Source organism: Coturnix japonica, chromosome 10 (genome assembly GCF_054131305.1).
Source record: "Coturnix japonica strain WE chromosome 10, WE-NBRP24, whole genome shotgun sequence".
NCBI lineage: Eukaryota > Metazoa > Chordata > Aves > Galliformes > Phasianidae > Coturnix > Coturnix japonica.
Window position 1 is genome coordinate 29484727 of NC_140672.1, and position 21572 is coordinate 29506298.

General features: G+C 54.6%; 2 protein-coding genes across 2 annotated transcripts; both read left to right on the forward strand.

The window, feature by feature from the left end:
• The first annotated feature begins 334 nt into the window (after positions 1-334).
• LOC146759620 (uncharacterized) lies at positions 335-5129 on the forward strand. Its single transcript, XM_085510754.1, has 5 exons — positions 335-2234; positions 2315-2386; positions 2498-2569; positions 2674-2742; positions 2851-5129. The coding sequence occupies exons 1-5, from the start codon at positions 1649-1651 to the stop codon at positions 3420-3422; spliced, it is 1371 nt and encodes a 456-aa protein (XP_085366880.1). The 5' UTR covers positions 335-1648; the 3' UTR covers positions 3423-5129.
• Positions 5130-12335: 7206 nt separating this feature from the next.
• Positions 12336-15529, forward strand: LOC146759621 (uncharacterized). Its single transcript, XM_085510441.1, has 8 exons — positions 12336-12372; positions 12928-12939; positions 13102-13296; positions 13548-13775; positions 13856-13927; positions 14039-14110; positions 14215-14283; positions 14392-15529. The coding sequence occupies exons 1-8, from the start codon at positions 12336-12338 to the stop codon at positions 14961-14963; spliced, it is 1257 nt and encodes a 418-aa protein (XP_085366567.1). The 3' UTR covers positions 14964-15529.
• Positions 15530-21572: the final 6043 nt, after the last annotated feature.

The window sequence follows — 21572 nt, forward strand, 5'->3', positions numbered from 1 at the left end:
TTGCCCAAGAGGCCAGAGCCATTATTCCTGTGTGGCAGGCAGACTCACAGAACAGCAGGCTTCTCTTCACGGCCCATCACGTGGACACAAACAGGCTGCTGCTGCAAGGAAGGGAATTTCTCCTGAGCGTCTCACCACAGACGCTTCCTCTGCTCTGCTTTCCTGCAAAGACACGAGGATAAAAGCATCAGTTCCTCCAAGCAACGACCGGCAGCAACTCCAAAAAATCCCCCATTCAAAGACAGTTCCCAGAGACGCACAATGGAGTCCTGCAAAGTTAACACAAGCTTTCACTGTGGCCTTTGGAGAAACAAGCAACCTTGGTGGTCCTGGTTCCCAAGGGCTCCATTTGATCACCTTTTGGGCACAGTGTGAGAGCTTCTCTCCTACAAATCTATGCCCCGAGTACCTTTCTCCACCCCAAAACTAATTCCGACATAGAGCTGCGGTGCAGGCATTGGACGCTGACCAGAACAGGAGAAGAGCAGGGAATGGGAAGAGTGGATACAGGTAAGACAGAACGAAAGAAGAGCAGAAAAGCAGAAGAGAGGAATGAGAAAGGATGCAGGTAAGAAAGAAGAGCAGCAGACAAAAAGGGCAACACAGGAAAGGACCAGAGACAGGCAAGGCAGAAAAACAACGGGAAGAGGAGAAGAGCAGAAGAAAAAGGAGAGGGTGAAGGTAAGGAAGACGTGCAGACAAGGAGAAGAGCAGAAAGGGAGATGAGCAGACAGAGGTAAGGCAGAAAGGCACAAGTGGAGAGGAGCTGAAGAGGAGAAGAGTGAATGGCTGTATGGCAGAAGGACGGAAGACGGGAAGAGAGGACAGCGGTCAGTGAGAAGTGCAGAAGAGAAAAAGAGCAGAAGGGAGGAAGAGAGGGCAGAAGAGCAGAGAAGGAAAAGCAGCCTGGAGCAGAAGAGCAGAGAGTGGTCGGAAGAGAAGAACAGTAGAGAATGAGAGGTGCAAAGAGGATGCAGTGAAGTGGGAAGAGCAGATGAGAAGAACGGGAGAGGATGCGGGTAAGAAAGAAAAGCAGAAGAGGAGTAGACGTGCAAGAGAGGAGTGAGAATCCAAGGAAAGAAAAAGAGCAGAAGAGCTGAAGAGGAGTCAGGGAGAAGAGTCAGGGAGAAGAGCTGAAGGTTGGATGGTGGATGAGGAAAGGGAAGCAGCCAAGAGGGAAGAGCAGCAAAGACAGTGCTGTGTGTTCTGCCCCAAGATACGTTGGAAGCCAGGAGAAAAGGCCCACGCTCTCAGGTTAGAGATGGGACGGGAAGGATGTTTGGGTCTGACAAATGGAACCATGGCAAGCCTGGGGGAAAGGGGCTGAGCCCAACGGCCACAGAAGCCCCGTTGGGGGAGGGGCTCCCCTAACTGCCACTCTCCAGCTGTCATGGCAGGTAAGGCAGCAGGCTCCCCCTGCTCCCGTGCTTCAGCTGGCCCCAGCTGAAGCCCCAGATCCCAGCTGAAGCCCCACATGCCACCCTTGTGAGCCACATCTCAGCCCAGCAGCCCAGCAGCCCAGATCTCAGCCCAGTGCCCCTTCTGGCCTTTCCCCACAGAGAGAATCCCTCGAGGAGCGCTGACGGTGCCTGTGACGCCTGAAGCCACTTTATTTCAAGCCACTGTGCCGCCACCGGACCCCGCCTGGATGCAGCCCACCATCCGCGGACCGATGCCGGTACCACCCCAACCCCTCCCTGTCCCCAGTGCCACCCACCTGGTGCCTCAGGCCTCTGTCTGGCCTGGGGTACCAGGTGTCTGGGGACAGGCAGCACAGCAGCTCCCACCTGGGGGGCTGCCCCCAACTGCGGGGCTGCACTCACCGCTGCTGCAGCTGCTGCCTGGGGGGCTGCACCCACCAATGGCTCCCCCCGCTGCCCCTGCTCACTGCTGGGGACATCCCCTGCTGGCAGGGACGCTGCTGCCCCAGCAGCCCATGGGGCTGTGGCCTGGGGCCGTGCCCCATGCAGAGCCCCCGCAGCCCGCAGGCACCTGCCTGCCGCAGGACCCCGGCCGCCCCGGCCCCCCGCCAATTCTTTTGCAGGTACCGGCACTGCAGCAGCACGTGCTCCCCGTGCCCTGCACCCTGCCCGCCAGCTGGGAGCCGCCCATGGAGCCCTTGCAAGACGCCGTGCTGCTCATGGAGGACCAGGGGCACCCAGCGCCCACCCATGGCTGCCCCCATCCTGACACGGCTCTGCTCACCTGCAGCGCTGCCACGCCGCAATCAGGCCGTGAGTTCAAAGGCTGCACAGCGGCTGGCTGTGGGAAAGCTGCTGGCATGGCCCCACTGGGGATCTTCTGGCTTTTCCAGCAGGGACAACAAGCGCAGGCACCCCGCAGGACACAGCAGACATGGATCATCTGCTGGCATGGATCGACCACGGTGAGTTTGTTGGCAGCAGAGCTGGCCAGGCTTGGTGACACCCAGTGCTCCCAGCTGTGGGAGAGCTGCCAGCATTGCCCCACTGGGCAATGGATTTTCTTCCTTCCCCAGAAGTCACATCTGAGACGGCCATTCAAGACGACAGCGCAGACTTTGACCAGCTGCTGACGTGGATCAGCCAGGGTGAGTCTGGGGGCAGTAGAGCTGCTGGGGGGGTGTCTGCACTGAGTGGCCGAGTGGGAAAGCTGGCACTGCCCCACTGGGGATTTTCTTCCATCCTTTTCCAGAAGAGACACCCAACAGCAACAGATGTGAGGACGACGTGGAAATGGACAGTTTCCTCACCTGGATTCTTGGTGAGTTTGTGGCTTACAGAGGTGATTGACGGGTGGCTGTCTGCACCCAGCAGGTGTGGGAAGGCTGCCATCATCCTTCTGCTCTGGGGGATGCTCTTGCTTTTTCAGAAGCGACGAGTGCTCTGGAGGTCCCCCAGCACAACCAGGGCCTGCCTGCAGTCACAAGAGAGGGGACCAAAGAGAATAAGAACAACACAGAGCACCCTGACTCCCTGGGGGTCAGCAGGGAGCTCAGCAAAGAGCCCGATCCTGAATCAGGGCTCCTCGCAAACCCGCTCTGGCGGCAGCCAGCATTGCCTGAGCTGCCTGAGCCGACCCCCCTGGCTGCCCCCGCACCTCCGTCGCCCCGCACCGCACATCTGATGGAAGAGGCGCGGCGGAGGCAGCCTTGGGTGCATCTCAGACGCCTGGCACTGCCACCCGGGTGCATCTCCTGCTGGCTGGCAGACAAGGACAAGCAGCACGGAGACAGCAGCCAGCCGGCCAAGCACCCCGTGCCTCCTCTGATGCAAACTGGACAGCTCATGGAGGAGGCACGGCGAAGGCAGCCCCGAGTGCTTCTCACCCGCCTGGCACTGCCCACCCCCCTGGCTGCCCCCGCACCTCCGTCGCCCAGCACTGCACACCTGATGGAGGAGGCATGGCGGAGGCAGCCCCGGGTGGTGCTCAGCCGCCTTTGACTGCCACCCGGCTGCATCTCCTGCCAAATGGCAGACAAGCAGCACAGGGACAGCAGCCAGCCAGCCAAGTGCCCAGCACCCACCTGCACCACCACAAGAGGCCAGAGCAGCGGGCACAAGCAGCACACTGGCAGCCAGTGTCCCCGCCACAACCAGGAAGCCACCGCGCTGCCAGCATGTTCCAGGCCACAAACACCGGCGCCAGGCAGAGCTGCCTGTGTCAGCACGGCGTCCAGCAGGAGGACTCGGTGCCCATCACACCCCAACAGCGGCTCCAGCGGGAGCGGACCAGGAAACCGGCCCACTTGGTGGAGCAGGAGACGTGGCCGTAACCGACCAAGGCGCTTCCCTGTAGCCCTGGGCTCCTGGCCGGCCCCCACCACACCCAGAGAGCAGCGGCAGTGTTCCATGGGCACCAGCACCGGCCCCAGCCCTACCCCTCCCAAACTGGGCTGTCCACAAACGGCATCTTGGACTGGGGCACTGCGGGGCTCTGAAGCTGATGGACCGACAAAGCGTTGCACTGTCAAAGCTCCGGGCTGGGAAATGCTGGGTGGGGGGTGGGAAATGGTTGGGGTGGAAGGGGTGGGAATTCTTGGGGTGGCCAATATTAGGGTGGGAATTGGGGGTGGCTGGTGGGTGGGAATTGGGGGTGGGGAATTTTTGGGGTGGGGGAGTGGTTGGGGGGCGGGAGTTTGGGGTGGAATTCGTGGGAATTGGCGGTGGGACCTTTTTGGGGTGGGCAATGAAATGGCTGTACTCTGCTACTGGTGGGGTGGGAATCTGGGGGGCCGTTGTAATACCAGAAGAATTTTACAGAGCAGCAGCCATGCATCAAGAGAAGGGCTTCACAGAGCAGCAGCTGTGGAGGGAGAAACAGCATGAGAACCAAGGACACCTCTAGGAAAAGAATGAGTAGCTCACGGCTTTCAAGGGGGAGTTTTTGAAGGGGGGGTCGTTATTGCGGTAGCTTTCCTCCAATTGGTGTCTGTGGTTTTTAAACGCCCTCGTCTGTCTGCTATAAAAGCATGGCTTTTCGGGCAGTCGATGGACGCAGCCATATTTAACCATACTGCTGTCTGTCTGTTTGTCCTAGTGCGCTGACCTTTTGCCTTCAGGTTTGCCAACTACTGTCTCAGGAACCAGAGTTATTAGGCATTATCCAGGTTATCGTGTGCTTCTACTATGTTAATAGATTGGATGTGAATCCAATGGGGTCTGATGTTACCAATGGTGCTGGAATCTGCGGCAATAATCATTGAATGCATTAGTAATGCTCGGTTATGATGCTATTACCTCTCTTATATCCAACTAATTTGGATTTTTCAAATATGACCACGCATCACTTGAGAGGAAGGCGCACGCTCATAGAACTGAATGGGAGAGTTGATTTCATTTTCCAAGCAGGTGTTCCACTTGGGCTCTGTATCACGCACTGGCCATGCGGATATGGAGTACAACTGGAAGAAATCCTTCAGACCCTGAATGCAGGAGAGAATGTGTGGTGGGTGAGAGAGGAAAGGTGTACTTTGAAGCAGGGGACGCCCTGCTGGCACTGCCTGTCGCATCCACCACCAACACGGTTTGCTCTTTATCCTGCTCCACAGCTGCTGCTCTGTCAAGTCCTTCTCTTGATCCATGGCTGCTGCCATTCTTCTTGGATTACAACAGGGGGCTGGGAGGTTTTTTTGCACAGGGAGGGACCTATTGGTGGGAGGGAGCGGGGGGGGCGAGAAGTTGATTGGGGGTGGGAGTTTGAGGGGGTGGGATCAGAAAGGATTGTTAGGGTGGGAAATGGTTGGGAATATTGTCATTTCTTTACTGTTTGGTATGTTCATTTATTAAATTCCTTGCATTCACTTTGCTACACCTCTGCTTGCAGCCGCTAGTTCAGTTACAAAGCCCACCAGGCCCCCAGGCCCACCTTCAGGGCAAAGTGGGCAGCAGAAAGGGCAGTGTCCCAGATCTGCCACCACCATTGGACCCATCCCTCCCCTCCTCAGTCAGTTCTGCGTGGGAATGGAGGGATGAGAAAGGGGGATGGACGGGAATTCTGGGATGTGATAAAGTGTTTGCTCATTAAGACCAGGATGTGGCAACAATGTTTGTAAAGCGCGCGAATTTACAGGTAGATTTTGCAAGTCTCAGCAATTCTCAAGGAAGGACCAATCAACTAACGACACACTAGCCTAACGACCAAGGCCGATCAGTCGGATACCAGCACACACGGGACCTGACAATACAGAAGAAGTTGCAAGGAACAGGAGCGCGTGGCAGTTGGAGGAACGATAATCCCCCTGTCGTCCAGCGCTGAATTGCCTTTTTGTTTTACCCGTTACAATTAATAAAATTTTCTGATTGGAATATCGTTGACTCATTGGCGTATTGCTTATAAATTGATGGCATGGGAGAGCTGAGTGGCTCAGCCTGGAGTGGAGGAGGCTCACTGCCATCCCAGACACAGCCATCAGTCCCCAGGTGCAGAGAGGACTGAGCCAGGCTGCACCCTGCAGCACCCAGCAGCAGGATCCCAGTCTGAGGCCTGCCTAGGTCGTGTGGCTGCGCTGCAGGCTGAGCTATGGAGAAAGCCCCACTTGGAGATTTCTTCGCTCCCTGAATGTTCCCCCCTTTCTCCATCTTGCTCTGCTCCATCCCCAGCCGCAGCCCGGCGTCCCCGACATGTTGCTGTGCTTGCAGAGCTGGACTTGGCCCTTGACCTGTACAGGCCCCTGTCCCCACCTGTCGGATATCCACCTTGCCTTCTCACCCCTCTCTCTAGATCCAGTTCATGCCCCATCTATCTCACCTCCATGTCCCACCTACGTCCTCTCTACGTCTTTTGGTCTCCCCCAAACCACCCTCACGGTGCCTTACCTCCTGGCAGGCTCAGGGAAGGAGCACCCGGTGCCCTGAGCCCACAGGCCCAGCCCTGCACAGCACTGCACACACCACTGTCATGGCGGCGCCCGGTGCTGCCGCACAGCATCCTGGGAGTGGTAGTTCCTGCGGGGCCTGCAGCTCCCAGCAGGCCCTGCAGCTCCCAGCAGGCCCGGGCGAGGGCAGAGGGGAGCAGTGCTGTCAGCCGGGAGCTCGCCCAGAGAGCCCGATGTTCGGAGCACTTCACACCAGGAACTTTGGACTCGGCTGCTTCTGTCCACAACGTCCCTGAGCTGCTCAGGAAGCACAACTGTCTCACCCTCTGAGAGCTGGGCTGTGCAAAGGAGGCTGCAGTTGCAGGCTCAGCTCTGCCCTGTTCCAGCAATGCACTTCCTTACAACTGGAGCACTGTCACGCTTGCTTCTTGCTTCAACGGAGCAATCGCCCACCGCTTTGCACACCTCTGTGCTCGTGCAAATGGCCACCACCCCATCCCTGCACACACACACACACACACACACACGTACCACCCCATCCCTGCACACACACACACACACACACACACACACGTACCACCCCATCCCTGCACACACGCACACACACACACGCGCGTACCGCCCCATCCCTGCACACACACACACACACACGCACACGGACCACCTCGTCCTTGCACACACACACACACACACACACACACGTACCACCCCATCCCTGCACACACACACACACACACACACGTACCACCTCGTCCTTGCACACCCTCCCACATGCGTGCACAAATCTCTGCAGTGCATGGACACACCTGTGCACACCCACGTGTGCAACCCCAGCACTGTCCACAGCTCCGTGCACGCTCATTTGTGCATGAAGACGTGCACAGCATTGGTCACAGCCATGTGCATACACACAAGTGTGCAAGAAACACAGCACACCTGCAAACACCTTTTTGCACACATGAATGTGCAGCGCACACCCTGACATTCAGCCCCATCCTTGCACACATACACGTGAAAGAACATCCCTTCACACACTGCTTATGCACGTGCATCCACATGCTTGCAGACGCTCTGCACATCCACGTGCAAATACCATCCAGGAACGCTTTTGCATCTTCACACATGTACAACCCCACCCCTTTGCACACCCCTCTGCTCATACCAATGTGCACAACCCCATCCTTGCACTCCATGCACGTGCATGCACACACATTTCCCACCCATCCTGCACACACTCACACTTGCACTCACACACTTTTGCTACCCCACTTCTCCGCACACTCCTGTGTACACGCACTTCTGCAGCTGCTTTTCCCATCCAGCAGCCGGCAATGCTCCAACCTGAGGCGTGCCTGGCTGTGAGAGGAACGTCTCAGTGGAAGCGTGGCTGTTCCTCCCCTCTGACGGGGCAGATGGTGTGGGATAGAAGAGGAAAGCAGAATGCGCCCACACTTTCTTTGTGGCTCCTAGTTCCTGTCTTATGGTGGGAAACGAGCTGAGCCTCTCTGCCTCTCTATGATGCTCAGCTCTGTACCTCTGCCATCATCTCTATACACAGATGTTTCTTGATGCAATGCTCCACACAATGAGCCTGCAGATCCTAAAGGAATCCTTGGCTGCTCTCCCCCACCTGGAGGTTGCAGGGTGCTGGGCCTCCTGCCTGTACTTCCTTCCTGGCGCCATTTGCAGAAGTCAGACATTTTATAAAGGAATTGAAATCCTCGACTGAAGATCCTATAAGAGTAGCAGAACAATTAGATCAATTTCTGGGGCCAAATTTGTACTCGTGGATGGAAATGATGTCTATTATGGATATGTTGTTTACTGGAGAAGAAAGAGGCATGATTAGGCGAGCAGCTACACAAGAGTGGGAAAAGAATAACCCTCCTGGGCGTCCTGGAGTGGTACCAGCAGAGCAAAAATAGCCAGTGGAAGACCCCAGCTGGGATAGTAATAATGCACAACATCGGCAAAATATCGGTGAGACATAATAATGGCTGGGATTAGGGAGGCAGTACCCAAGTCCCCGAATCTTACCTAGGCATTTGGGATTCAGCAGGATAGGGAAGAACCCCCCAGTGATTTTCTGGAAAGGCTTAGAGATAAAATGAGAAAATACTCGGGAATGAATCCTGAGGATCCTGTAGCCCAAGGGCTTCTAAAAGTTAACTCTGTAACCAAGGCGTAGCCAGATGTGCAAAAGAGGCTTCAGAAGACAGAAGGATGGAGTAAGAGGTCTCTGGAGGAGATTTTACGAGAGGCTCAGAGCATGTACGTTAGAAGGGGAGATGAGAAGGAAAAACAAAAGGCAAAGTTAATGGTTTCCATGGCAGAACAGGTGGTGAAACAAAGAATGGGTAATAGGGAAAAGAAAATTGGAGGAAGGTTGTGCCCTGGAGGGAGGCAGGGAGAAGGAAGATCCCAAGGATATCCAGTGAGGCCCCAGTTGCAGCCAAGTGTAGGGAAATGCTTCTGGTGTGGTCAGCCAGGACACATAAAGAAAAACTGCCCAGAACGGAAGAGAGAGGAAAAGTTACCAGCTGCTTTGAATTCAGAATAGGGGGGTCCGGGGCTTTCAAAACTGTGGTCCCACCAGGAGCCCCTGGTAAATATAAAAGTGGGACCTGAAGGGGAAAAAGTTGTGTTTTCACAGGGCCAGCTTGTTCATCGCTGGCCCATAAGGAGTCAGGACTCAAATTAAGAAATGAGACCTTAAAGATAAATGGGGTAGAGGGAAATGGGATGAAAGTATCGAGTTGAACCTGGGGTTTAAAGCAATCACAGGACAATTATTCTATGTACCTGATGCAGGGACTAACTTTCTGGGGAGACATCTCATGATGAAACCAGGAATACAAACAACAACGTATCAAGATGGAATTACTGTATCAATAAATGTATTAACTGAGGCAGATGAGAGAGGGATAGACCCTGTGGTTTGGGTCAAAGAAGGAAATAGAGGGGGATTAAAAATAACCCCTTTGAAAATAAAAAAGCAAGCAAAATATGAAGTCATAAGACAGAGACAATATCCACATCCATTTGAGGGATGTATTGGTCTTAAACCTGTAATACAGTGATTACTAAGGGATGGGTTGCTGGAACATGGCTGTCACCTTTCAATACCCCCATTTTGCCAGTTAAAAAAAAACGATGGTTCCTACTGATTAGTGCAAGATTTGAGAAAAATTAATGACATAGTACAAAATATAGTGGCTCCAAACCCATATACCTTGATGAACAAAATCCCAAATGGGAACAGGCGGTTCAGTGTTATAGATTTAAAGGATGCCCTTTTGGTCTTGTCCATTGGATCTGAAAGCAGAGACATATTTGCCTTTGAGTGGGAAGATCCTGAGCATGGGCGGAAACAACAGTATTGGTGGACAGTTCTAGCCCAGGGGTTCACAGAGTCACCCAATTGGTTCGGGCAAACCTTGGAACAAATATTAGAACATTTTCGGCCACCAGAGGGAGCATTACTCCTACAAGATGTAGGTGACCTCGTGTTGTCAGGGTCAGAGAAGGTGGGAGTAAAAAGAGCCACAAATGAACTGCTAAACTTCCTGGGGATACAAGGACTGAGAGTATCAAAGAATAAGCCACAGTCCGTGGAAAGAGAAGTCAAGTCTTTGGGACACCTGGTCTCTGAGGGAATGTATAAAATAACCCCAGGGAGGATTCAGGGAGTTATCGAGCTACCCATGCCCAGAACAAAGAGGGAACTGAGAAAATTCCTGGGAGTAGAAGGATATTGCAGACTCTGGATAGAGGCATATGCTCAGAATATCAAGGGCTGATACCTTAAGTTATTAGATGAAGAACCCAACATGCTTCAGTGGACTACTGAAGAGAAGGAACTAAGAAAAGAATTAAAACAAGGACAAATTACAGCCCCAGTCCTAGCTCTTCCTGCCTTGAAGCCCTTCCAGCTTTTTGTTACTGTAGATCGAGGGGCAGCCCTGGGAGTGCTAACCCAGGAATGGGGACATAAGCATCAACCAGTGGCATACCTATCTAAATTGATAGATCCAGTATCACGAGGGTGGCCAGAGTACATCCAAGCCGTAGCAGCAACCGCCCTTCGGGTAGAAGAGAGCAGAAAATTGACCTTTGGAAGGCAATTGGTAGTCACAGCCCCAGACCAGGTTAGAACTATTCTAACTCAAAAACTCATCCTCGCGCTCCCCAGCTGCATGCATACATGCACCACCATTCCTGCACTCCCTGCCTGCACACACACACACACACACGTACCACCGACACACACGTGTGCCACCTCTTCCTTGCTTACACACTGATGCACGTGCAACGCCACCCCTTTGCACACCCCTCCGCTCATATGAATGTGTGCAACCCCATCCTTGCACTCCATGCACATGCGTGCACACGCATTTACCACCCATCCCTGCACACACTCACACACAATCAAAGATTATTAATAAGGGTCCTATGGGAATTCACAGAAGTTGTGGACGCACCCTCTCTGGAAATGTTCAAGGCCAGGCTGGATAGTGCTTTGAGCAACCTGGTCTAGTGGGGTGTGTCCTTGTCCACAGCAGGGTGCGTTGAAATAAGATGATCTCTAAGGTTCCTTCCAACCCAAACTGTTCTGTGATTTTATGATCTTTTAACTTAATATCACATTAAGAACAATGTTCAGAAACGCTCAACACTCACCAGGAAAAACTCATATTAAAATGCTGTGCTGTTGTTTGGATCTTCTCACTCCTTCTGCATTCCCAGCTTTTCCTGCTGCAGTTGAGCTGCTGGAAGTAGGAACTACTTCTATCTGCCCCCTGCTGTTCCTGATACAGGACGAACAAACAGATTTCTCCAACCTGTTACTTCATTTCCATTAAAAAGAATCTTGTAAGCTTAATGGTTTTGTTCTTGTTGCTGTGGGGTTATTTTGTTGTTGTTTATTTGTTTGATTTTTCCTGTCATGAGACATGTATGTCTTCATTTCCAGTAGTGAACTCTGTATTAGGGTCATGACCAAACTTACAAAATAAAAATGTACAGTCACTTGAGAACACCAGGTATGGTATCTGCTTGAGATTTTCGCTCTACAGAGCCCTTAACCTCTATGCCAAAACTTAAATGTTGCAGCAACGTGAAAATTATCATCTCTTTCTGAATGGAGAAAACTTACCCCACATAACATAATTTTCTAGTGCACAGAATGTTAATTTACACTGTTCACTAACGTGAATGAAATGATCAGCAAAATATATTTAGGATGTAAAACTTTACAAGTCAGATAAACAGGACAGCAATCACTATATCCCAGCAGTCTAAAGTCTGTACATATATACTGGCAGCAGCAAGACCAGCAGATTTTTATTCCCCATCCTGCAGCAATCTCCATTACACTTCAAAAGTTTCAATCGCAGTAGATAGCAAGCTGGATTTAGGATGAGGTACAGTGTGCCAAGAGCTATGACAACCTTTTGTGAGCTGCAGACTTGACTGTCTCACTCCAGAAGCACTTTCAGCAAACACTAAAAGCTTAGCTCATATTTTCCATCATTTTGGTTCTTAGAGAAGTACTGGTCATGTTGAGAATATGACCTTCAATACAGATGAATTTAACTAGCTCCTTTTCCCGTTCAATCATATAAAATCACACACAAATATATGAGTATCTTTCTCCAGCCCAAAAGTAATTCGGACATAGAGCTGCGGTGCAGGCACTGGACACAGAGCACAGCAGGAGAAGAGCAGCAGATGGGAAGAGCGGATACAGCTAAGACAGAACTAAAGAAGAGCAGAAGAGAGGAATGAGAAAGGATGCAGGTAAGAAAGAAGAGCAGCGGACAAAAGGGGCAACACAGGAAAGGAGCGGAGGCAGGCAAGGCAGCAAAACAACGGTAAGAGGAGATGAGCAGAAGAGGAGAAGAGCAGAACAAAAAGGAGAGGGTGTAGGTAAGGAAGACGTGCAGACAAGGAGAAGAGCAGAAAGGGAGATGAGCAGACAGAGGTAAGGCAGAAAGGCACAAGTGGAGAGGAGCTGAAGAGGAGAAGAGTGAATGGCTGTATGACAGAAGGACGGAAGACGGGAAGAGAGGACAGCGGTCAGTGAGAAGTGCAGAAGAGAAAAAGAGCAGAAGGGAGGAAGAGAGGGCAGAAGAGCAGAGAAGGAAAAGCAGCCTGGAGCAGAAGAGCAGAGAGTGGTCGGAAGAGAAGAACAGTAGAGAATGAGAGGTGCAAAGAGGATGCAGTGAAGTGGGAAGAGCAGATGAGAAGAACGGGAGAGGATGCGGGTAAGAAAGAAAAGCAGAAGAGGAGTAGACGTGCAAGAGAGGAGTGAGAATCCAAGGAAAGAAAAAGAGCAGAAGAGCTGAAGAGGAGTCAGGGAGAAGAGTCAGGGAGAAGAGCTGAAGGTTGGATGGTGGATGAGGAAAGGGAAGCAGCCAAGAGGGAAGAGCAGCAAAGACAGTGCTGTGTGTTCTGCCCCAAGATACGTTGGAAGCCAGGAGAAAAGGCCCACGCTCTCAGGTTAGAGATGGGACGGGAAGGATGTTTGGGTCTGACAAATGGAACCATGGCAAGCCTGGGGGAAAGGGGCTGAGCCCAACGGCCACAGAAGCCCCGTTGGGGGAGGGGCTCCCCTAACTGCCACTCTCCAGCTGTCATGGCAGGTAAGGCAGCAGGCTCCCCCTGCTCCCGTGCTTCAGCTGGCCCCAGCTGAAGCCCCAGATCCCAGCTGAAGCCCCACATGCCACCCTTGTGAGCCACATCTCAGCCCAGCAGCCCAGCAGCCCAGATCTCAGCCCAGTGCCCCTTCTGGCCTTTCCCCACAGAGAGAATCCCTCGAGGAGCGCTGACGGTGCCTGTGACGCCTGAAGCCACTTTATTTCAAGCCACTGTGCCGCCACCGGACCCCGCCTGGATGCAGCCCACCATCCGCGGACCGATGCCGGTACCACCCCAACCCCTCCCTGTCCCCAGTGCCACCCACCTGGTGCCTCAGGCCTCTGTCTGGCCTGGGGTACCAGGTGTCTGGGGACAGGCAGCACAGCAGCTCCCACCTGGGGGGCTGCCCCCAACTGCGGGGCTGCACTCACCGCTGCTGCAGCTGCTGCCTGGGGGGCTGCACCCACCGATGGCTCCCCCCGCTGCCCCTGCTCACTGCTGGGGACATCCCCTGCTGGCAGGGACGCTGCTGCCCCAGCAGCCCATGGGGCTGTGGCCTGGGGCCGTGCCCCATGCAGAGCCCCCGCAGCCCGCAGGCACCTGCCTGCCGCAGGCCCCCGGCTGCCCCGGCTCCCGCCACTTCTTTTGCAGGTACCGGCACTGCAGCAGCACGTGCTCCCCGTGCCCTGCACCCTGCCCGCCAGCTGGGAGCCGCCCATGGAGCCCTCGCAAGACGCCGTGCTGCTCATGGAGGACCAGGGGCACCCAGCGCCCACCCATGGCTGCCCCCATCCTGACATGGCTCTGCTCACCTGCAGCGCTGCCACGCCGCAATCAGGCGGTGAGTTCAAAGGCTGCACAGCGGCTGGCTGTGGGAAAGCTGCTGGCATGGCCCCACTGGGGATCTTCTGGCTTTTCCAGCAGGGACAACAAGCACAGGCACCCCGCAGGACACAGCAGACATGGATCATCTGCTGGCATGGATCGACCACGGTGAGTTTGTTGGCAGCAGAGCTGGCCAGGCTTGGTGGCACCCAGTGCTCCCAGCTGTGGGAGAGATGCCAGCATTGCCCCACTGGGCAATGGATTTTCTTCCTTCCCCAGAAGTCACATCTGAGACGGCCATTCAAGACGACAGCGCAGACTTTGACCAGCTGCTGACGTGGATCAGCCAGGGTGAGTCTGGGGGCAGCAGAGCTGCTGGGGGGGTGTCTGCACTGAGTGGCCGAGTGGGAAAGCTGGCACTGCCCCACTGGGGATTTTCTTCCATCCTTTTCCAGAAGAGACACCCAACAGCAACAGATGTGAGGACGACATGGAAATGGACAGTTTCCTCACCTGGATTCTTGGTGAGTTTGTGGCTTACAGAGGTGATTGACGGGTGGCTGTCTGCACCCAGCAGGTGTGGGAAGGCTGCCATCATCCTTTTGCTCTGGGGGATGCTCTTGCTTTTTCAGAAGCGACGAGTGCTCTGGAGGTCCCCCAGCACAACCAGGGCCTGCCTGCAGTCACAAGAGAGGGGACCAAAGAGAATAAGAACAACACAGAGCACCCTGACTCCCTGGGGGTCAGCAGGGAGCTCAGCAAAGAGCCCGATCCTGAATCAGGGCTCCTCGCAAACCCGCTCTGGCGGCAGCCAGCATTGCCTGAGCTGCCTGAGCCGACCCCCCTGGCTGCCCCCGCACCTCCGTCGCCCCACACCGCACATCTGATGGAAGAGGCGCGGCGGAGGCAGCCCCGGGTGCATCTCAGACGCCTGGCACTGCCACCCGGGTGCATCTCCTGCCGGCTGGCAGACAAGGACAAGCAGCACGGAGACAGCAGCCAGCCAGCCAAGCACCCCGTGCCTCCTCTGATGCAAACTGGACAGCTCATGGAGGAGGCACGGCGAAGGCAGCCCCGAGTGCTTCTCACCCGCCTGGCACTGCCCACCCCCCTGGCTGCCCCCGCACCTCCGTCGCCCAGCACTGCACACCTGATGGAGGAGGCACGGCGGAGGCAGCCCCGGGTGGTGCTCAGCCGCCTTTGACTGCCACCCGGCTGCATCTCCTGCCAAATGGCAGACAAGCAGCACAGGGACAGCAGCCAGCCGGCCAAGTGCCCAGCACACACCTGCACCACCACAAGAGGCCAGAGCAGCGGGCACAAGCAGCACACTGGCAGCCAGTGTCCCCGCCACAACCAGGAAGCCACCGCGCTGCCAGCATGTTCCAGGCCACAACCACCGGCACCAGGCGGAGCTGCCTGTGTCAGCACGGCGGCCAGCAGGAGGACTCGGTGCCCATCACACCCCAACAGCGGCTCCAGCGGGAGCGGACCAGGAAACCGGCCCACTTGGTGGAGCAGGAGACGTGGCCGTAACCGACCAAGGCGCTTCCCTGTAGCCCTGGGCTCCTGGCTGGCCCCCACCACACCCAGAGAGCAGCGGCAGTGTTCCAGGGGCACCAGCACCGGCCCCAGCCCTACCCCTCCCAAACTGGGCTGTCCGCAAACGGCATCTTGGACTGGGGCACTGCGGGGCTCTGAAGCTGATGGACCGACAAAGCGTTGCACTGTCAAAGCTCCGGGCTGGGAAATGCTGGGTGGGGGGTGGGAAATGGTTGGGGGGGGAAGGGGTGGGAATTCTTGGGGTGGCCAATATTAGGGTGGGAATTGGGGGTGGCTGGTGGGTGGGAATTGGGGGTGGGGAATTTTTGGGGTGGGGGAGTGGTTGGGGGGCGGGAGTTTGGGGTGGAATTCGTGGGAATTGGCAGTGGGACCTTTTTGGGGTGGGCAATGAAATGGCTGTACTCTGCTACTGGTGGGGTGGGAATCTGGGGGGCCGTTGTAATACCAGAAGAATTTTACAGAGCAGCAGCCATGCATCAAGAGAAGGGCTTCACAGAGCAGCAGCTGTGGAGGGAGAAACAGCATGAGAACCAAGGACACCTCTAGGAAAAGAATGAGTAGCTCACGGCTTTCAAGGGGGAGTTTTTGAAGGGGGGGTCGTTATTGCGGTAGCTTTCCTCCAATTGGTGTCTGTGGTTTTTAAACGCCCTCGTCTGTCTGCTATAAAAGCATGGCTTTTCGGGCAGTCGATGGACACAGCCATATTTAACCATACTGCTGTCTGGCTGTTTGTCCTAGCGCGCTGACCTTTTGCCTTCAGGTTTGCCAACTACTGTCTCAGGAACCAGAGTTATTAGGCATTATCCAGGTTATCGTGTGCTTCTACTATGTTAATAGATTGGATGTGAATCCAATGGGGTCTGATGTTACCAATGGTGCTGGAATCTGCGGCAATAATCATTGAATGTATTAGTAATGCTCGGTTATGATGCTATTACCTATTATTGTTTGTGGCTGCCCGAGAGAGGGATGGGGAGGCCAGGAGCCCCCCAGTTCACAGGGCTGGTCCCTCTCCACGTCTCCAGAGAGCCATGGGACAGCCCATCAGCTGTCTGTGGGGAAGGCTGCATTACAGCCCAGGCTCCTGGCTCAGGCTGGCGGGATGCGGCCCCAAAGCCATCAGCCACTCAGGCAGACCCCTCCCGCTCTGTCCTTTCAGTCTCCTGCCACCCATCGGGGCTGTGCTTGAAGCCCCACGCCCCTTCCCCTTCAACCCAATTTGGTTCCAAAGAGACCCCCCCGCCCCCCCCATTAAACTGGGGTCTTAGAGTGCCCCCACTGACTCCAAATACCTCCCCCAACCCACCCTATAGACCCCAAACCCACCCCACTGCACCCTAATCCCACCCCAGAGCCCCCAAACACCCCCCCAAGCCCACCTTAAAACCCCCAAAGGCCACCCCATAACCCCCAGATACCCCCCAAACCCACCCTATGGATCCCAAATCCACCCCTCAGCCCCCAAATACCCCCAAAACCCACCCTATGGACGCCAAATCCACCCCTTAGCCCCAAAATACCCCCTTAAACCATGCTGGGGCCTTGGGGGTGGCTGTTGCCGGCCCTCAGCCCACAAACCTCTTCCGCTCCCTCTGCCGTTCCCCCCCCTCCGCCCCACGCCACCAGGTCAGGCCTCTCCGGTCTCCACTCCCCCTTCCCCCCATTATCCGCAATGGGTCCGTGCCGTAACCCGCTCCCCCGGAGGGAACGCGTGCTCTGCGGAAATGAGTCCCCTGGGAAACGTGATCCGCTTCACTGGCGTTCCGCCCTCGCTTTGGTTCCTACGGCCTACAGAGCCGGAGGAAGGCGATCCCGGGGAGGGTGGGGGGGGTGTCCTCAGAGGGGTGGGGACGTGTCAGCTGTGTCTCCACGGAGGGCTGTGTGTCCCCCCCCTACAGGTGGAGCTGCTGCTGCTGCTGCTCGTGTACCCCCGTGGGCGCCCCCCCCCCCCCCACCCAAAACGAAGGGGGGCTGCGGGGATACCTGAGAGTATTGGCTCGGGCGCCCGGCCCGCCCCGGCCCAAAGCGTGCAGCCGCTACCTGCGGCGTTTGGCCGCCCGGAGCCTGGGGGGGTTACGGGAGGGCTTTGGAACGATGGGGAGCCCCGGAGGGGGGTTATGGCTTTGCCTCCGTTTGGAGCCCGACGACGCGACCCCCCCTCATCGCCTCCACATCCTGGCGCTGCTGCTGCAGGTGGGGGGGGGGGGGCTCAGGGCTGATCGGTGCGGTTGGAGTCGGGGGGAGCAGAATTAAGGCTCACCCTGCGCCCCTCCCGCTTTCCCCCCCACACACTCCTCCCGGTCAATGCCCTATTCAGCTCCTAAGGCCCCGGGCGATGGGGGGTGTCTCCAACTCCTCTTTGCCCCCCCTTCCTTTACCCGTAGCGGCTCAATTGTGACCCTCCCCCCCCATTGGGACGCTTCCAGGCAACACCGCATGTTCGACACCATGTGGGAAACGCTGGGGGTGGGACCCGAAAGCCAGTTGGTGTGAGAAGGGGCTCAGCCCCCCGCCGTCATCACCCCCTTCGTGTTGGATGAAGGGGACGGAGATGGGGGGTGGGTGGCGGCCGCCTCGTTGCCCCCCCCCCCGCGGTCTGGCCATAGGAAGTAATTCATCTCGATGGTTTTCTTATGGATTCATTTGCTTCTTCGAGGTTGTCCTGACATTCGGCAATTTCCTTCAGTAGCGTTTCGAGCCTTTTCACTTCTGCATCCTTCTGCTGTAGAAATATCACATTCCAAACAGGACAAACCAGATCATTTTAGAAACAATTACAAGCCAAGTTGCATTTTGGTGTTAAAAACAGCCATAGACTCATAGAATAGCCTTGGTTGAAAAGGACCACAGTGTGCAGGGTCTCCAACCAGCAGACCAGGCTGCCCAGAGCCACATCCAGCCTGGCCTGAAATGCCTCCAGGGATGGAGCATCCACAACCTCCCTGGGCAACCTGTTCCAGTGTGTCACCACCCTCTGTGTGAAAAACATCAACCTAATATCCAACCTAAACATCCCCGTATCACTTTAAAACCATTCCCCTTGTCCTATCACTATCCACCCTTGTAAACAGCCATTCCCCTGCCTGTTTATACACTCCTTTCAAATACTAGAAGGCCACAGTGAGGTTTCCCTGGAGCCTTCCCTTTTCCAAGCACAACAAGCCCAGTTCCCTCAATCTGTTCTCATAGGAAAGGTGCTCCAGCCCTCTGATCATCTTAGTGGCCCCCCTTAGCATTATTTGCATTTCTCTTTTGCCTTCCTGCAAGCACACCTGCTTCAGGGCACATTTCATCCCACTGTTAGGCCTTGTAAGAAGCACTATGGCAAGTCCGTATGCAGAAAACATTGGCATTCCATTCACTAACAGAGAAACTATTCTGCCCTTGCTCCTGACTCTTGTCCCTGCCTCCTCCTGCACTGGGCAGTGTTTGTGGGCAATGAAAGAAATACCCACATTCTGGAAAATACAGACAAAAAAGAAACAGGCAGAAAAGCGGCACTAATACTTTGTCACTGGTGGGAATCTCCACAGGAAGTGCTGTGCTAAAGGTGTGAGGTTAAGGGATCATCACTATCAAGATAAAAGTCATAGCATGGAAGATTTAGCGATGGCGTGCTGACTAGAAGGAAAAAACAACACTTACCTTGGAGCTTGTTCATTTTCTCTCATATCATCAGATATCTTCTCATCATCTACGTAGCTCTGAGGTTGGCCAAAGCCTGTTGCCATGAGCTTTGCTAAACGCAACAGTGCTGTGGCTCAGAGGTATTACACCGGCACATAGCATAGGAGAACTCCATAACCCAAGTGTCAAGGGAAGAAGGAAGGGGAACTGTTACAATTAATTACGTTCACTAAATTGATAATTGTAGGCTTCTTGTCACACACTACTGCCTACAGCAAAACAGCACAGATGTTGACAACTGTGATTTCTGCATACAAGCAACCACTCGAGGCTGAGCACTCTCTCCTGTCTCTTTGCCATGTCTAGAAAGACCCAGAAGAGCTCAGTGTTCTCTTGCTGTTAGTTTACATCCTCCAAGCACTTCCAAAGGCACGCTGCTCTGTAGAAAAAGCTGAGCTGCCCAGAAAGTTTGTGCAGGAAGAAGGCAGCAGTGTCAGTGCACGTCATCCTGGGGGATCTGAAAGCATTTGTGAAGAGAACAGGGAAAGAAGAGGGAAGAGAGCAAAACCAACAGGCACTAGCACTGCTGCCCACAGGGGGCGGGGCTTGAGGCAGGGCCTGTGCCAGAGGGGGGCCTGGCACAGTTAGGGCCAGCTCAGGGCCCAGAGCAGAGGGGGAGCAGGCAGAGGCAGGGCCTTGGGGCCCAGGATGGAGGAGGACCAGGCACAGCTGGGGCCAGCTCAGGGCCCAGAGCAGAGGGGGACCAGACACAGCTGAGGCCACTGCAGGGCCCAGGTGAGAGGGGAACCCAGCACAGTCGGGGCTGCTTTGGGGCCTGGGCCGGAAGGGGGCCCGGCACAGCCAGGGCCTATCCCCCTTTTTTGCACATATGAAATGCTCCCAGCTGTGCTGCACAGCAGAACATCTTTCAATGGAGATGAAAGCCTGTGAAATGAAAGAATCCTTTCTTATTTCTTTCACATTTGTGTTTGTTGACTGCAGTTCCAAGACTGGAGACACAGCACCCTCAATGTCCAGGTGAGTAACAGCAGCCAAGGAGGCCTCTGGGCTCTGCAGGGTCCAAGTGTGGAGCATTACACACAGGAACAGCTGAGTATAAAGACAGTGGCAGAGCTGCAGAGCTTGCCATAGTAGGGAGGCACAGTGGCTCAGCTCATTTCCCACAGTAACACAGGAAATAAGAGCCATGAGGGAAATGCAGATGCCTTCTGCCCCCATCAGAGGGGAGGAATGAGCTGCACTTCCACAGAGACATTCCTCTCACAGCCACTCACACCTCAGGTGTGGAGGGACGAGCTGGGGCTGCTGGTGGCAGCTGTGGAACACTGCCATCTGTGGTGCTCCATCCTACCTTGGAGGTGGGCATGTAGAGCTGAGGACCTTTGTCACTGCACAAATGACTGCAAGCAGAGATGTAGCAGAGGGAACATAAAGCATTTGATAACTTATACAAAGCAATGAGTAATAGAAATGACAGCATTTCCAACCAAATATCCCCCATCCTAACAGTCATATCTGAACTCTACAATCCCACCCAAACAATTTCCCAGCCCCCTCCAATTCCTCCTCACTATCCCACCCCTGAATTTCCCTCCCCCAGTTCCCACACAGTAATTGCCCACACTAATTACCAGCATGCAGGGCATGGGGAACACCTGTTCCTTGTGTGCAGACACCTGGAAAAAAAAGAAGTGGCAGGGAACTGTGGGTCTGTAGCAGGTTGTGGAGGCTCTGCATAGAATGTAACCCCAGACCACAACCCCATCAGCTGCTGGAGCAGCATCATCCCTGTCATTGGGGGATGTTGCCAGTGGTGGACAGGGACACAGGGAGAAGCCACACCTTGGTGTAGCTCTGATCTGCTCATGTTCAGTCCAATCCTCTATAGCACTTTCCATCTTCTGTCCTTTGTTCTTAACCGTATCCTTCCTTCTCTTCTGCTCTTTTCCTTTCTTTTAGGTGTCTTACCTGTATCTGCTTTTCCCCTCTTCTGTTCTTTTACTGCTCTGGTCAGCATCCAGTGTCTGCACCGCAACTCTAGGTTTTGGGATGGAGAAAGGTACACAGGGCATAGATTTGTACAAGAAAAGCTCTCTTTTTGTGCCCAACAGATGACAAAAAGGAACCCTCAGGACCACAAAGGCAGCTTGTTTCTCCAAAGGCCACAGCGTAAGCTCGTGTAACTGGGAAGGACTCTGTTATACATCTCCTAAAAGTGCCTTTGAATTAATAATTTTCTGGTCTTGTTTCCAATTGTTGCTCAGAGAAAATGAGGTTTTTATCCTTGTATCTTTGCAGGAAGACAGAGAGGAGGGAACCTGTTTGGTGAAATGTTCAGGTGCTGTTTCCTTCCTTGCACCAACAGCCTGTTTGTGTCCATGCGATGCCAGTTGTCCTCCTGACAGTTTCTACCGGTCCTTCTCCGAGTCCTTCTGCTAAGCACTGCTATTTCTGTATCCTCGGGGCCCTGTTAGGACTAAAAAGAGGAGCGGATAACAGATGGAAGGATCTGGCCTTCTGCTGGGTGAAAGCCGCCTGCATGTCCTGTTCTTGCTTTCTCTTTTCCCCAGGTGGCATTGTGCTTCCCAAGGAGCATATGGAC

What these genes read in the sequence shown, in the direction of transcription:
- LOC146759620 (XM_085510754.1), top strand. Translation starts at nt 1,649, where the DNA reads ATGCAGCCCACCATCCGCGGACCGATGCCGGTACCACCCCAACCCCTC. An exon ending in TGCCACGCCGCAATCAGGCC is followed by an intron (nt 2,235 to 2,314) that starts GTGAGTTCAAAG and finishes TGGCTTTTCCAG; the next exon opens with CAGGGACAACAAGCGCAGGC. An exon ending in TTTCCTCACCTGGATTCTTG is followed by an intron (nt 2,743 to 2,850) that starts GTGAGTTTGTGG and finishes TTGCTTTTTCAG; the next exon opens with AAGCGACGAGTGCTCTGGAG.
- LOC146759621 (XM_085510441.1), top strand. Translation starts at nt 12,336, where the DNA reads ATGACAGAAGGACGGAAGACGGGAAGAGAGGACAGCG. An exon ending in TGCCACGCCGCAATCAGGCG is followed by an intron (nt 13,776 to 13,855) that starts GTGAGTTCAAAG and finishes TGGCTTTTCCAG; the next exon opens with CAGGGACAACAAGCACAGGC. An exon ending in TTTCCTCACCTGGATTCTTG is followed by an intron (nt 14,284 to 14,391) that starts GTGAGTTTGTGG and finishes TTGCTTTTTCAG; the next exon opens with AAGCGACGAGTGCTCTGGAG.